General features: G+C 36.6%; 1 protein-coding gene across 8 annotated transcripts in view; it reads left to right on the forward strand.

Annotated features, from left to right (window-relative positions):
* Window positions 1-17656, forward strand: part of LOC137638574 (acidic proline-rich protein PRP33-like) — a 249694-nt gene that overhangs the window by 136571 nt on the left and 95467 nt on the right. Inside the window, exon 1 of one of the 8 annotated variants that reach the window (XM_068370753.1) lies at window positions 683-1950. The exons of the other annotated variants lie outside the window; for them this stretch is intronic. Within the exon in view, the coding sequence (XP_068226854.1) occupies window positions 1888-1950 (63 nt within the window). The 5' untranslated portion in view covers window positions 683-1887. Of the gene's footprint in view, window positions 1-682; window positions 1951-17656 lie in introns of those variants that run through there. 8 annotated transcript variants of the gene reach the window in all.

The following is a 17656-nucleotide window of genomic DNA, read 5'->3' on the forward strand; positions in this document are numbered from 1 at the left end:
AAGGTAATCATCATGCTAGTAGAGTTAATCATTCAAAGGATATTCTCTTTCTAATATGCAGATTAGAGAGGATACATAACACCGCCTAATTTTACTAATATGCTAATGTTCTATGGGTCTGAGCAAGCTAATCTGCAGCTTCTTTAATGAAGGATTATGCTACTTTTGTATAGGTCTCTCTGAGAGAGGGACATTGTGCAGGGGCCATCCCATTCTTCCTCTCGATTGATCAGGGCAAATCAGATATCAAGACGTCACCAAAACATTTTCTCTATTTTTAGACTTGAAGACACTAAAACGGGTCATTTGGAGGGGGAGGGGAGTTCTTTAAATCAATTATTACCCCCCTCCCCACCCACACTATTCACTGTATCGTCCAACATCCCTCCCACCCCCAATCCCCCCATAAGTCTTGCTTAGCTATAGGCCTGCTTGCTTAGATCTGAGGAGTATCGGGACACCGCAGATCTGTTTAGACGGAGAAAAGCTTTTGTTTTAGAGGCGTCGTACGTCATCAGGCCATTGATTGAAGTGCGAGTCGGTTAAGTCATTTATGACGTGATGTATCTGTGCTGAAAGTAGGCGTGTTGAGGAAAGGGGCGGGTCTGGCACCATTGTGGGCGGGGTCGCAACGTATCACTTGTCAGTGACGTCAGTGCGCGGGAGTCCCCAGGGTCTGAGTGAGCCCCAGCGTTCAGTGACAGTGTGTGGCTAACTGCCGCAAGTACTACATGCGGTTAGTGTGTGTGGGTGGTGTGGCCATGAGCGGCAGCAGGAATACTACTGCAGTGGATTCGATGTTGAAATCGTAGTGGTGGTGTCCTTTGTTAAAGAGACTGGAGCCTGAGACGCTCCGAAGGTAGTCGTGTCCCAATGGCGGTTGAGAAGTCGTAGCCCCTAGTAGTAGTAGCGGTGTTTGTTCCAGCAGTGGGAGAACATGTCCCTGCTGCTGCTGGTGGCCCTCCTCTCACCACCAGCTGTGCCACTGCCGACGATACTACTGACATCGTCGTCTTTAGGTGTTCGGAAAGAGGTGTTGCCCCTGGAAGAAGAAGAAGGAGAAGGAGAAGCAAAGGGAAATGAATTCGTCTAATATTTAATGCCATGATTGCAGTGATTTCTCTTACTCCCTCTTATGTTATAGTTTGAGAATGCAGATGCTGCAAATATTGAATGAGAATAGTGGTAGTCATTTCGTTGTCGTGATTTATATCATTGGTGATGGGAAAGAAATATATTAAGTTTGTTTTTGGTGAAGATAAGTTATTAGTTGGATAATTTTATATTCACATGTGTACTTTGGAGCTATTTTTCATCTACGGAAAAAAAAGTGCCATTTCCATCAAACTTCGCTCGTAACAATCTTCAGTGTCTTGGGACCCGCCTTACCCAAGGGGAGATAATACACACATCTCATCGAAGGCTATATTTCTTCCTCTTGACAAATTCATTCTGTAATCATCCAGACTCTGATTTCTGATGGTCTTGATTCATCGTCACCGTCAAAATCTTCATTCTGACTGGCGAAACTCTCGTCCCACTCCCTCTCCACCACCTTATCTGTGCTGTGTCGCAAATTCTGTTATCATCTTGAAAGGGCCGTCGTGTTTCTGGCAGAAAGAGAAAGGAGGTCCTATATTTGCTGGTGCCCTTTAAAAAAAGGTGTTTTAAATTGCCGGTAAAGAGGCATTTTGAGATCCGGTGGAGTATATTTGCCTAGAGAAGTAAGAAGAGGGGGAGGTGGCTGTGGTTCTAAGTGAACTAGTGTCTAGGTGAAAGAGAGAGGGGGCTGGTGGGAGAGAGAGACAGACAGACAGACATACACACACAGACAAGTAAGGGGGTGCTAAGGAGGAAGGGGAGTGAGAAGAGAGGGGGGGAAGCAAGATGGCTACCCGTCACGAGCCCCCTCACCATCATATCGCGAAGAAATCCTTCACTAAAATGACGGTGAGTAAAGTTTAGAAAAATTCATTGGTGATATTTATGGTGACTTTGATTTTTCTTTCCATCCTTCCGACGTTACCGCTTTTACTGTTATTCTTTATTATTTTTTAGGTTAGGCATAAGGAAGGCAGGCACCGTCACGGCCTTCCCATATCGACTGAGGTGGCTCTTTTGAACAGCTGTTTGTGCGGGAGTGTGTTTTCATGGTGTGTGTGTATGTGTGTGTGTTTCCTGCCCACCTCACATTCCTGGCGAACAGTCTGCTGTATAAATCTCTCTCTCTCTCTCTCTCTCTCTCTCTCTCTCTCTCTCTCTCTCTCTCTCTCTCAATAGTATTGGTACTGTAGTTTCATGCATCACGAATTATGTGGAAATAGTCTTAAGGCTTACCAGTGTGTTCTTATGTATTCTTTTATTTCTTTGCAAATAAATACGTTAACTGCTAAGCCTTCATATCAAACTTTATTGGACTGCAGAATCCTATGTGGTGTTTAGAAACAATAACGATTGCTCGTTCTTTCAGAACTGCGGACGTACTTGTGAAGTAACGGTACTTCTAAGAGTTTAGTCTGATTTTTATCATATCCCGTGTTATTCAATGGGATATCTTTTATTGGTGTAACTTTTATTCTTGTCTTCAATACAAGACTGTATTCATACACACAATGTCTTGTTATTTTTATCATATTTTTGAACTTTAGATTGATAACTGATTTCACTTACTTGAATGGCTACTTTTCTGGTTCTATGCTACAGGGGAACCCTACTCTTTACCGGACCTTTTGTAATTCATTTTATCATATGCATTCCAAGGCATTCGGCATTTCACACTACATATTGCTCGCTTTTTGTCAAATCCACATTATCGAAGCATTTAAAAAACTAGAAAGTCTTCAGTTTCCTCTTGAAAGCCTTCATATCTTCAGACTTTCGGATGTCTAGTGGGAGCTAATATTGTCTTAGAGCCGCATATTTGAAGGCTCTAGAACCTAAATTAGACATATATGTTGTTGCCGTCAATTGAATATTGTACATTCCATTGCACAAGACTATAGGATGGCATACTGTAGACATATGTCGCCGAAGTAAGGCTTCTGTCAATCACTCGCAGAAACTGTTGAGCAGTTTATACTATTCCTGTTTCAGGGACTAAAGCATATACCGTTAACAAACATATCCCAAGTCTCTCTCTCTCTCTCTCTCTCTCTCTCTCTCTCTCTCTCTCTCTCCCCAAGTAGTGTGAGAAAATAGGGTTGGTCGGGCGATTGATTCGTAGAGTACTGCGATATTGCAAAGTCTACTCTTTAGTGGAGATGGGGTTTTCGGTTCCCGGACGAGAAGGGGAACCCGTTTCGCATCGTGTTTTGTGGTATTGAGGTTAGAATGAAAGTCTGCGTGTATTCATGCCATGGGAAGTCGACGTTTCTTTCCTTTCCAAGTTATGGATTAACATTCCTGTTGTAGTAACCAATCTATTCTGAGTGAGTGTGAGGAAGTCAAGAATAAGAGGTCATTATTATGATTTACACACACACATTTATATATATATAATGTGTGTTAAAATAAAATGAAAAGTTGAGACTTAATGGGAGTTAGTACTTTCGTCATACTAGTGACGTCATCTGATTTACAGTAATATCATCAATTATTCTATAATAATAATAATATATATATATATATATATATATATATATATATATATATTTATATATATATATATATAATTTGTTTTTTTCGTAGGTGGCTCTTTGTTGCAGAGTTAGTTTACCGTGCTCTGGTTAATGTTAAAAAGAAGTCAGTAGGGTTCTATTAATAAAATGTATTAAAAATTCATGCTATTAAAGCTATAACAATAGGCTTTTGTTAATGAAAATCCCAAAAGTAAATAACTTTTAATAAAAGTGGTCCAACCAAGTTAGTTATTCATTAAACATGTCACTGGTGACAATGCAGAAGCAGAGGTGCATTGTTGCAGTAGTACATAATTTGCATAAAGAAATAGTTGATGTTTTACTGTTGGTGTAGCTAACTTGCACTTCAAGGTCAGGAGAGCTGGAGCGACGGAGTAGGGGGGGGGGTGCCTGGACCCTCTTTTCAGCCTTATGCAGTTGGTTCCTTTGCTCATTTGTATTCAAAGAAATGTAGGTATAATCTGGTATCGATTCCATTCAGACGTGCCGAGCAAGAAGTTATCGAATTCAAAGAATATTCGATTCGGAAAGCACGCATGTATCTCTGGGTCACGACCAAAGATTCTGCTTCGGACAAACTCCCTATATGAATTTCCACGTGTTTTTATAGGGATTTTAATATATCGTTGCCATGTCTGCATCACTAGTATTTAGGAAGCATCGCCATCCTTGGATATTTGACTGTGATCAATGGTTATATTGCTGTTCCTGACATTGGAAACACAATTCCATATAAGTCATTAAATGTTTTTACTTAACTTTAAGGGCTGCTTCTCTGGTCCTATACTGCAGGGAACCCTGTCCTCCACTGGGTTTACATTCCAAGGCATTCAGTATTTCACACCGCATATTTATTTTGCATAGTCAAATCCACATTATCGAAGCACTTAGAATACAAGAAAGTCTTTCGTTTTCTCTTGAAAGCCTTCGGATATCAAGGATTCATTCTATTTGTCATGGTTATTAATATTATTTTTGTTGCAATTGTCATCGATATTCCGAATAATGCCATACATGGAGCGTTCTTATTTTCTCCAGAACTCATGAGACAGCTGAAGTTGTGGCGCCCCTCATCTGTTGCCCAAAGCACCGAGCAACCTGGTGAAGTGGATGGCATTTTGTGGCTTCTTTTCCTGACCGCTCATGTAAAATCTTTTGTTTAATGTGCTTATGCATTATTAAATGAACGCAGGACTTTTTTGACGAATGTTTTTATACCGAATTGAGTTTGGTCATGCATATGGTGCAACTGCTGTTTTCATTATCGATTATGTTACTTTTTGCTTTTAAAAGTTGCACATACGTGCGCGCATATATATATATATATATATATATATATATATATATATATATATATATATATATATATATATATGTGTGTGTGTGTGTATATATATGTATATGTATATATATATATATATAAATATATGTATATGTATATATATATATGTATACATATATATATATATATATATATATATATATATATATACATACACACACATACACAGTAATCACCTTAAACTAACGCGGATAGTAGTCTATATCGTAGATTTAAATTTATTTTCTAAATTTAAATAGGACTGCCTTACTATTCTAAATTATAGATGGGGTTTGATTGATGATGATGCTAATGATTTTTGGACTGAAGTGCAAATTGTAAGTGTGCCTCACCATCAATTGCTGGATCAACCACTGATAATGATTGCAGGCTGTCATAATGTTTATTTCTGTGCTTCAGAGCATCTTTATGATCATTTCAAGTTTAGGAGTGGCACACATCGTAAATTTTTGAAGGTTAGTTGACGTGCTTAATGTTGCAATAACTATTTTTTTGTGGGGCGGGGGGCGCTGAGAAATGAGGTGTGGGAATGCTTACACTTTATATTTCAATAATAACAACTGGAGCCATTTTAGTCCACGGCAGGACAAAGGCCTCAGACACGTCCTTAATCATGTCTAAAGTTTGGCCATTTTCATCACCACGCTGGTCGGTGCGGATTGGTGATGGTGGGAGATTTGACTGATCACCTACAGCAAACCAAACTAGCGTGGGTGGCCCTGACCAGTACAACTTTACTGATCATGACGATACACAAACCCTTAACTATCGTTTTTTTTTATGAGCATTTTGTCTTTTAGCGCAGTTTTATGCAATAAAAATGGGACTTGGACGTTCGAGCTTGTTGCAAGTGTTTTTCTAAGTAGGTTGGGACAGGTCTCATTTCATAGTTCTTATATGCCTTTGGTATATATTGTTGTTACTAATCTTTAACTTTATTGATAGGATTTTCAATTTCTCTTATGAGTTTTTTCATTACTTCTCTTCTTTTTTTTCTAGAGCTCTAATGCTTGTATATGTTGTTCCAATTAGGATTTGTTTTCATATTTCGGCTTTGGTTGAATTTGTAATCTAAGAAAACTTGAGAGAAATTTTTTAAGTAAAATAATATCCAAAAAGAGTATATATTTTTACGGAATAATCACTGGATTTCTTCAACTCGGTTCAATTAGGTTCCACAAAGATTTCGAGGATAGAAGGTAAATCTAGTTCAGTGAAGTCAGTGTTTATATAAATTTATTAACAGGGCTATTGGACATGTTCATATAAGGGGAAAGTTATACCTTGGGAAAACATGGAATTGGTGAAATTGGATGCAATTAATGTCAGTATAATTAAGCAAAAGTATATAATAGAGAAATTTGATATAGAACTAATGAGAATTCCTATTATAAATGAAAAATTGTTTCGCATTCATAGAATGTATATCATCTTATGTGACTTATGTGGTCTGCATTCTTGTAAGAAATTTGTCCCGTTTCACCTTCTGTTTACAGTTACACCGGCATTCGTGATTGACTGAGTTTTTGTGGTGGCTCTGCTGTCATTCCAGGTTTTGATACAAATTGATTTAAGCAATCACAGTCTCGCCCTGTCTCTGCTTAAACAATTTCAAAATGAGATTGGACTCATTTGCTCATGATAACGGTTGCATAGACTAAAGGTATTTGAAGAGGCACAATTAGTGCTCGACAGATTGTTACCTCCTCCAACGAAGTTGAGAGGAGGTTATGTTTTCGACCCCGTTTGTCCGTTTGTTTTATTTGTGAACAACTTTCTGGCCACAATTATATTTATAGAGAAATTAAACTTTCAGGGATTAATTGTTAAGTCGTTGAAAGTCAAAGGTCAAGGTCGAGCAAAATGTTGACCGAATTAATCCCAACCTTAACCCCAAGGTCGCACATAGTTATCACACAGACTTCAAATACTCCTACGGTCTAAATTGATTCTGGGAAAGGCAAGCTGGTTTCGAGAATAAGCTGCCGTGGCGGAGGTCTACGCTCTGAGTGCTCTTCTAAAATTTAATAATTTCTTGCTCTATACATAACAATTTAAAATCCCTGCACGTTTCATTACTTTACGATTAAAATTGTGGCCGTATGATTTATGACCGGAATTTGACCTTTTGCTTGACCTTGGATTAGACCTTGACCTTCGACCTTAACATGTATTGATTGACGTGGATTTTTATACACTTAAATATGAACCAAGTTTGAAGTCTTTGTGACAACGATGTCCAATGGCTGATTACGTGAATTGGACATTTTCCGTGTCCTTGACTTTGACCTTCCAAAATTTAATAATTTCCAGCTTTTCACATAACAGTTAATCCTCTACGATTAAAATTATGGCCAGGAAGCTGTTTGCAAACAAACACACACAAACAGTGGGTAAAACATAACCTCCTCCCAACTTCGTTGGCGGAGGTAAAAAGTGTTGTGTATCCCCAAACACACAAAACCCTTTCGATACTAGGAAATATCTTGGTTCCTAATTACAGGCAGTTTTTGAGGCAGCCTGTTTTAGGGGAAAATCGATCATTGTTCGAAGAAATATATCATATTGCTGTAATGGGGTTCGCGTTGTGGGCATTGTAACTTTCGAATCAGGGATAGGATACAGAAAATCGATTACATTAAAGTTCTTCAAGGTTATAATATGAAGATGGTATGAAATATCACTTGCAATATTGGCTGCTACTACTGTATTTATATAGTATGTGATCTACATGGCGAGTATCATCTACCAGAACAACACAACTTAGACAATTCCCTATTGTGATTATTTGAAAAAACCCGTAACCAGAGAGGGGGTTTGAAATCCCCGTGGAGGATTAATACTATATTATTTTTCTTCCTAGGAAATCCCGAGTTTAGAAATTTGCATGCTGATTATTTTGTAACCCCTTTATTTAGAGAATATGCTTGCGGTTTGAATTCTGAGTTTGGAGTTTTGCAGTTAGGACAAATCTGAAAGCCCCCTTATGTAGAGTTATTGCAAGAATATGCTAATCCACAGAGAATGGATTTTATGTCATACAAAACTTTAGAATAAAGGAACCATGCAAATGAGTTGCCTTTATTAAATAAGCAAAAGTATTATACATAATGAAATATAGTATGATTATGAATATTAGACCATACAATTTTTATTTTTATTTAAATTTTTATTGCTGTAAATAGTATTGACATCATTCATAAAAACAACAAATACATTTGGGATATCATGACATTATTTTCCAACCCAAAAGATCTAAAAGCGATTACAAAGTGTGGATAGGCACACCTAATTTTTAGTATTCAGCTTTTTGCGTCAAACTATATGTGAATGTACGATTACAATCATGAAGGTTCACATAATGTTCTTGGTGTTTCACGGTGGAAAGTGTAAAGTGTGACGATCACAGTCTGCTTGAACCTCTCAAAATAATAGGTTCCAAATTGGCTCTCTCTTTTTAAACTATAAAAGTAATGACAATGTAATTTAACAGTCTGAACATCATCCATAGAACATATCTTCTTCCCTGATTGCTGTTTTTTTAACGTCACCTTCATCGCCAATTGATTACATTATCTTTTGGACTAAGAAGAAACAGGGGCGTAGATAATTTTCTTGTACGCAGATCACGTAACTGTAGCAGAAATGTTTGCGTAGGTCACTTACTGTAGTAGCACCCGTCATTGTAGGTTGCTCAAAAATTAGGGGAAATAAAGCGAAAATATCACCGTTAACACGGGTTATATTTAGTATTGTGCCCATATATATATATACAGTATATATATATATATATATATATATATATATATATATATATATATATATATATATATGTGTGTGTGTGTGTGTGTGCGTGCGTGTGTGTATTTGTGCATATGTCTATGTATATATTTATCACCATTCGCAGTTTCTATACTTTTGTAGGATATGATTATTTTGCAGATTTGGTGAACAACTATCATTTTGGTACAGACGTTTGACTGAAAAACTGACACTGATTTAATTCCATGGTAATTTTTAATTTAGGTTTAATCGCCTTCACAGGACTGAAATAAACACAACGGATTCTTATCTTATTTTGGAGTATGGGTTCATGAAATTCTACGATAACTATATGCCAACTGTTGGGTCGTGAACACCCCGCTCACTCGACTTGACCTTCCATCTGTTTTGGGGAATAAGTCTGGAAAGTTGAAGCAGGAAAATCTGTTGTTTGTGACCCGAAGGTAGGCAAGCTTTATTTTGTTCCCATCCTTTTCCCTGCGTATGGATTTAACCAGACCTTTTACAATGACTTCGCGGTATACTTTGCCAGGCTTAGGGGACCTCCCTCGAGACTCCTATCTCCAGGTGGGCGGTTTGGAAGAGAGGAGATTTACTCCAGGACCCTTGTATAGGAAAGTGAAATTGTAGATTGTGGCGAGCTTGATACATACATACATGGAGTTATAGGCAGGCAGATGCAGCTTTAGCTGTTTCCAGGACACAGACAGAATGGGTCCTGGTTGTTTCAGCAGCAAATTCCTCAAATAATGTGTCAAGAATTTGTTTCGTGCTGAGGGGTCAAGGTCATTAGAAAACTTTAAGGAACATTATTCCCCCAAATTAGGAAAGCCAGTCTAGAACTAAGGTGGTTCTTCGGACACCCATCATCGTGGGTATTTCGAGGCCAATTAACAGATGAATCAGTTAAATTCATATTAGTTCAGAAGAGTTTTTGAATTTTAAGTGATGAACTATGATGGGTATTTTTCTAAAGAAAGTGAAGAATTAATATTATGTGATTTTAATCGATTCTCTCTCTCTCTCTCTCTCTCTCTCTCTCTCTCTCTCTCTCTCTCTCTCTCTCTCTCTCTCTCTCGTATGCTTTCTGGATCTCTTACGAAGCGTGAGTACAGTTAGAATGTAAATTAGGAGTGGCATGGCGGAAATTCCACTCTCCTTCCCCTTTCATTTTGTATTTGGGAGGTGGGGGGAGTTGGAAGTGGGAGTCTGATGGAGGCGGTCGGTGTTTGATACTACACACCTTTCATGTAGAGAAATCAATGACACTAAGCCCTTCGTTAGTCATCTACATGTTAATGAGGCCGGTCTTTATTAATGATGTACCGTCAGGAGAATTATGGTTTTTTTTTCTATGGTATCCTTTCATTCTGCCTGGTGTTAATTTGGTTTATATTGGAGCTGCAATAGTAGTCTTGTATTCATATAATTCTGATTTCCTTGTTTACTCATTCGTTGAAATGAGGTAGTTTGGTTTTTCCAAACAGTTCAAATAATAATCCGAAATTCAAAGCTTCTTATAAATTTAGTATTATTCATAAACATGTTTATGAAAATGCGAGTTTGTGAAGTGGTTACCTGACAACTTGCTTTGATTTCCATCTTTGATTAAAGTAGCTGAAGCTAGACGGAAACCAAATTGAAGAGAATTCTACTGCTATTATAAAAAAAAAACCTTCTAAAGGTAGATGAGGAGGATGATGTCCAGTTAATCTTGGCCGTGAGAAGGAAAGGGCCTCATGACTCGAAACTCGCTCCGGGCAAATTCTCAAGCCAGATTCAGGTTTGAACACCTGGAAAACACACACTGGTTGAGAGAGAGAGAGAGAGAGAGAGAGAGAGAGAGAGAGAGAGAGAGAGAGAGAGAGAGACTAGCATGTGTACCAATGCTGGTCTTCTATAATCTTTGGGATCGGAAAGTTCATCTGTGAAGAACATCAGACTTTGAAGTAGATTGTGTTTAGTAAAAATATTTCTAGTCCTGGAAGCCTTAAGCCTTAACACCTGTGCGTCCTAATTGTTGATCATCACTATTTAAAATGTAGCCCATTTTCGTATAGAACAAATCCAAGGGAACCTCACCTTCGTAAAACAATAACCTCTTCTGGCTTTCTTTGCCTATATACTACTACCTTTCCATTGTTAGGAGTTAAGAATTGAAATATGATTGATTTCTCTTATGTTGGATTTTTTGGGTAATGAAAAGCAGATGCAGTTGTTGGTTCTGCAACAAATTTGCCAGAAACTAATACTAAGCACCCCGTTGAGTATTGTATAACAACAATAACACACTTTATAATGATGAAATAGGAAACGGGAATAGTGAATTAGATAATAACTTTTAAAAAATCAAACCCACTGTTTTTCCAAGGGAATTATCTGTGCTGAGACCAAAGAACTAAAGTAATTTGAACAAGGTTACTTATTTGGTCCTACGAGATTAACACGGAATTTTAATGCTCGTGTCTCATTTTAAAGAGTATATACATGTATAATAAATATAATTTCTGTTTATATTCATAGCATTTTTTTATGCCTTAGCTTTATCATTGTATATTATTTATTCTATCCGGTTTTTTCGAACCAGTTCTGTAAGTGTCGGGTTCGACTCGGCTCGACAATCTATCCCTTTTAATGATGCAAGAGAACACTTCCTTTTCACCATATATGTGCCTCACTTATCCTTTACTTCTTAGAGGACATAACCGGTCTTCACCAATGTCAGCCTTGCGCTGAATGGCCTTTTTACCCTAGTGTTAGACCATATGGCAATACCCATTGAATCATCAGTTAAAACTTATTTTCTTTTAAAGAAATTGCTCGTATGGGATAGCGGAAAAGAGGGTACACTTTTCTATCTTATATATTTTCCTCTTGTTTTTGTAATTCATATATGAAAGATCTATTTTGATGTTATTTCTGTTCTTAAAATATTTTTCTCTTTACTTCTTTCCTTATTTCCTTTCCTTACTGGGGTATTTTCCCTGTTGGAGCCCTTGGGTTTAAAGCATCTTGCTTTTCCAACTAGGATTGTACCTTAGCTAGCAATAATAATAATAATAATAATAATAATAAAATTGTGTGTAAGTGTGTGGTTGTTGCCTAGTATTACGTAAGCTCAATGGTCTCTGGCCAAAATTCATAAGATTCAGATCCCAACGACTTTGGAAGCGTAATCTTATGGAAGCAACTGCGTAGGAATTTGAAACTAACGGACAATTACATTGATTGATATTCTAATTTCTGTAACCAGCCCCCACAGCTTTTCTTGCATACTGACATTGTATTTTATAGAAGCTTGAATAATTACAATGGTAATAGTAGTAGTTTAATTTTTATATACCACATGAGCCATATTTGAAACTCGGTATAGGAAGGCATACATCTCAAGTAGTGTGTATATAAACGTATGAAAAGTACTCCAGTCTATGTCTATCAATTTGAAGCTTGGCTTCGGTACATAGATAAAATCTTTCGGTTAGTGTAAACTTTATTTGTCTGTAGATGGAGAGCTTAGATCAGATAGGGCTTTCGTAGTATTATTTTGTGGTGACTTTGCCACCCTCAAGTTATTTTGACCGCAAATGATGAGAGAGAGAGAGAGAGAGAGAGAGAGAGAGAGAGAGAGAGAGAGAGAGAGAGAGAGAGAGAGAGAGAGAGAGAGAGAGAGAGCAAATGGGTTGGGATCCTAATGCCCGGTATTCAATTCAGACTTCTAAAATGATGGAAGTTTGAATCCTGAATAAAAAAAGGCATTTTGTAATACGATATCTTATTCTGTATATAAATGGTCTAAGAACACTCGTATGGGTTACTCGGTGCGAAGTATTACAGAGCTGAAGATGATATCTTATTACTTGCTTGTTTATTTTTCATCCATTCCTGCTTTCTTTTTATAGTGACGCCTATCATTTTGTTTTATTTAGTCCACGTAGGTGGTTTCAGTTGGTGGATTCACTCCCTATAAGAAAGGATGGACGTCCACGTCAATGTATTCGTTGTCGTTTACATATATCATCAGCTGCTGCAGCAGCCGTAACCGTAAAGATGACATTTACAGTCCTTCTATAGATACTATCCATACTACTGTTTCTCAGTCTCTACAATCTCAAATCTATGGTAAGGGCTTTGGAGTGTCCAAAGGAGGGAACACGCGGTACCACTTCGCCAAGTTCGTTAGAGGCGGTCAGAGTCAAAGCCCTATATTTCTTACCAATCCTTCAAAAGGAAGATTAACCTAAAGTCAAAACCTGTCCGGTACAGATTATCCTCCTATCAGAGTCTGGTGAGGAGGAAATGCCACTCCAATTATGTTAGAAGGTCCACTGGTATAACTTTTGATTTTTCTTTTCAGATATTTGTCCTGTAGTGTTTGATAAGTGATATACAGTATACCATAGCAATTCTTATAGCTTGTGTATTGGCATTGGAACTTCAGAGTTATGAAACAGTTCTTTTTATCCTTCAATTAACTTTTTAAGAATCTACAAAAAATCACATGCTCTGGCGTTTTTTTTTTTTTCCTAAAAATCTCGTTCTTGCGCAAGCATTTCATGTATCGTTCCATCAGAAATTTCCTACCATTGAGTTTAGCGTACCGAAAACCATTTTATTATTATTATTATTATTACTAAAATTCTTAAAATTATTACTAAAGTTATTAAAAGGTATGTCACTTCCAATCTTTTATGCAATTCAGTTTCGTGGAGATTGGAGATATGCTGTATGACTGGCAATTCTACCAGAGAAAGGCATATACAAGAGGAAAAAGAACAATAGATCTCTCTCTCTCTCTCTCTCTCTCTCTCTCTCTCTCTCTCTCTCGCTTTACACTCTTCTTTATCTCAAAAACTGCTTTACCAAAGATTTCTTGCGACTCACGTGCTTCTTTACATATTCGTTCAACTGTGGCTTTGCCGACTTTTGTTGCCTCAGCTGTACGAAGAGTTGCATTCGCAACGTTAGTAATAAGGCCTCTGTTCTGTTTCTGCATTGTGAAATGTCTTAGCTCGCCATGAACAATTTTTCCTCGTTTGTCCTCGAATGACGCTCAAGGGTGAGGAACTCTGACCTCTGACCATTCATGACGATGGCAAGAGGGGGTTTGCAGTTCATGGTACAGCCGTTTCTGATACGAGGTCAGAAAGGTGCATACCAAGGGTTCATTTCTTTACTTTATAAGGTTAATGTAAATAACTGGGTTAATTCAAAGCATTAAATCACACACACACACACACACACACGCGCGTTTGAATACCATCTATATGTCTGCTAATCCCCCACCTTCACCATAGGTACTCGAGCTTATAAGAATCGGACATTCTTAAGAGATTAACAAAGGGTTTATTGCTTCCTAACTGACAGATGTGGATTCCAGTACTTGACCTGAGAATCGAGATCGTAGATGTGGCAAAATGTATGCCACGTTTCGCAAATATGATATTGAAATATTTTTTTAAAATATTAATAGGTAACAAGTGCATACATAAAGCCATGGTTTATAAATATTTGAATAATTCACTTTGGGTTTGTTATATAACAACGACCTATATTCCTTGACATTTTCTTCAGGATGGAAGTCTGGCAACGCTCGTAAACGAATTTTGCCTCGCCAGAACCCTGACAATAGTCTACCCTCTTAAAACCTTTCAAACCATACTTTCTCTGTTCGTTTAATTCCCCTGTAGTGAGCACATTCCATAACACCACCTTTCTGCTTAAAGTTAAAATGGATGCCCATTAGACTCTCCTCCCTGTCTTTAGGCATTATTTCCTTTTCCCATGTTGCTTTAATAAATACAACATCCATTCTTCCCCTTCTGTAGCTACAGTAGTATCTTGACTCGGATGGACCTGGTGATTTACCATTCCTCATTTTACTCAATGTCTGCTTTACTTCTGTTTTCCGTATCTCCATCACGTGTGTGTCTGTATTCTGTATATATATATATATATATATATATATATATATATATATATATATATATATATATATATATTCAAATAAGCCATATATATTTTTGATATATTAATGTCTGGATTCTCTTAACGACCTCGGGATCAGAGCCCCAGGCGAAATCACACAAAGAAAAATTTATCATATATATATATATATATATATATATATATATATATATATACACGCACACATTATTAATAATAATAATAATAATAATAATAATAATGTTTATTGGACAAAAAATATTTACATTCAAAGATTTACAAAAAGAAAAAAAGACTCAGTCCAAGCCCATGTGGAGCAGAGCTCTTCGGGCAATAATACAACAAAATAATATCATCAATTAAGTAAAAATAAAAAATAAAGTAAATATGGATATAGATATACAAAATGTACGCATACATATACATATTCATATGTATACAAATAGATACATATAAATGAGAATCTTAGCCTAAAAACAAATGGAAATGAATATTTATATGATAAGGAAAGATGGTATATGAAAGCTAATGGTATATACATTGAAAAAATTGTAGATATTAAGCAAAAAACTCAGTAAAAGAACTAGTTTTACAAAATAAAAAAATATTCTAAACAATGAAACATACTTGCGTTGTGGTTAGGTAGGCAAGTATAAATATTTATTAATAAAGCTTAATACCCAGATAACAGGAGATTTGTATATGATTTCTTAAAAGACCGAACGCTAAGCAGTGCCTTTAGATAAGCGGGCAGAGTATTCCAAAGTTTAATACCTTGGTATAGATACGATTGCTCGCATCTATTAATACGTATGAAAGGGAGAGTTAAGTTTGAATTTCTTGTTCCATATGGATGAACTGATTGTTCCTGAATTATTTTTCGTCTTAAATCTGGAAATTTGTTCAAAATAAGTGTTTGGAACATCATATTCATTAAGGAGAGCTTATAATTGTCTTCCAGCTTCAATATCGAGAGAGACCGGAAAAGTGGCGATGTATGAGCTAAGTAATCACTGGAGCTTATGATTCTTACCAGTCTTTTTTGAATTACAATTAATGGTTGCAAGACATTTCTACTACTACTCCCCCACGCCGTATTGCAGTAATTTAGGTGAGGAGATACTAATTATTCAACTTGGATTGCTGATCATATATGCTTATGTCAATCCTTCTGTTATTTATTTTTTATTTATTTGATATTCGCTAAAGTAGATAGACTTTTTTATTTCTCTCACGCGGTTATGGTATTCTTTACTTGTTGCTAGCTCACCAACGTTACAATTTTAGCACTCATTGAAGATTTATAACAGTTAGCAACCTTGGACAGAAACGGCTGTGCGAGCAAACAACATATGGAAGCCTGTTTACTTCTGGTGAGAGGGCTGATATTGTTATCAGCAGAACAACAACAACAACAACTGGACACCCCTCTGGCTGAGCGAATCATCAGCTGCTTAACCTCGCTAAAGCCTGGTAGCGGTCGGTGTCGGGGGGGGGGGGGGGGGGGTGAGTTTGGGGAGGAGGATGTGTGCGAACTTCGATGTACCAAGGCCGTGGATGGACGGTGGACCGGCGTCGACAAGCATGGTCAGGCTCCGTACACTGTACAGTTATTCTTGAAAGCAAGTCTGGGAATTTCACACCTCTCAAATACACTCACAATCGCCTGTTCTTTCTCGCACAAACATACATACTGGGTGTGTGATCCTTAGAGGAAAGATAGAAGGGAACGCTCTCTCTCTCTCTCTCTCTCTCTCTCTCTCTCTCTCTCTCTCTCTCTCTCTCTCTCTCTCAAACACACACACACACACACACACACACCGAAGAGCCAACATATTATCATACTGGTATTGGAATCCTGTTGTTAATTCAGCCTATGGTGAAAGGCAGACAAAAAGAAGCTATGCATTTTACTCTTCTCTGTGTGGACACTTAAGGCATGCCAGAACAGCCTAAGTATCCATACATATAAAAAACAAGAAAATGGTTGTCATGTAACTCTAGCTTGATGAAATATTCAAATTAACATCCTACCAACTGTGAGGGATTGACGGAGCTCGGTCGTTGACTCAGGGGCTGTACGTGTTCAAAATTATAAACACTTATAAATTGAGATTCAGTCTTAGGTCTTAGGTGTCACAGATTCTGATCAGTAATCCAGTGGTTTGATGATTACTGTCATTATAATTATTATTATTATTATTATTATTATTATCATTATTACTAATCACCCAGTTGGAATAACAGAATTCTACAATATTATATATATATATATATATATATATGTGTGTGTGTGTGTATATATATATATATATATATATATATATATATATATATATATATATATTATATATATGTATATATATGTATATATATATATGTATATATGTATATATATAAATATATATATATGTATATATATGTGTATATATATATAAAAAATATATATATATATATATATAATATATATATATATATATATATATATATATATATATATATATATAATCAAGATCAGTAACAATGTTAAATTGATCAGTCTATAAGCTATGAAATAAGGCTTATGTAGATCTGTCCAACGGAAAAGCATATGAATTTCCCCATTTCAACCACTAGAGTAGAAGGATATTCGGCAATGTAAAGTCTTAATACTACATAATATTGTTTTATTCCATTTGTGATCAGATTATGGAATGATCTTCCTAATCAGGGAATTTCAAGGGTTCAAACTTGCTACAAATGCTTTTTTATGTGAGCAGGCTGACGTCAGTTTCTCTTTAAAGTTTATATATGACAGATCTATCCCAACGTTACTGATCTTAAAATATTTTATATTAATTATTCATCACTTGTCATGAAGTTTATTTCTTCCATTCCTTACTAGGTTATTTTTCATTTTTGAAGGCCTTTGTATTTATAGCATCCTGCTTTTCCAACTAGGGTTGTAATT

The sequence above is a fragment of the Palaemon carinicauda genome, chromosome 3 (genome assembly GCF_036898095.1).
Source record: "Palaemon carinicauda isolate YSFRI2023 chromosome 3, ASM3689809v2, whole genome shotgun sequence".
Classification (NCBI taxonomy): domain Eukaryota; kingdom Metazoa; phylum Arthropoda; class Malacostraca; order Decapoda; family Palaemonidae; genus Palaemon; species Palaemon carinicauda.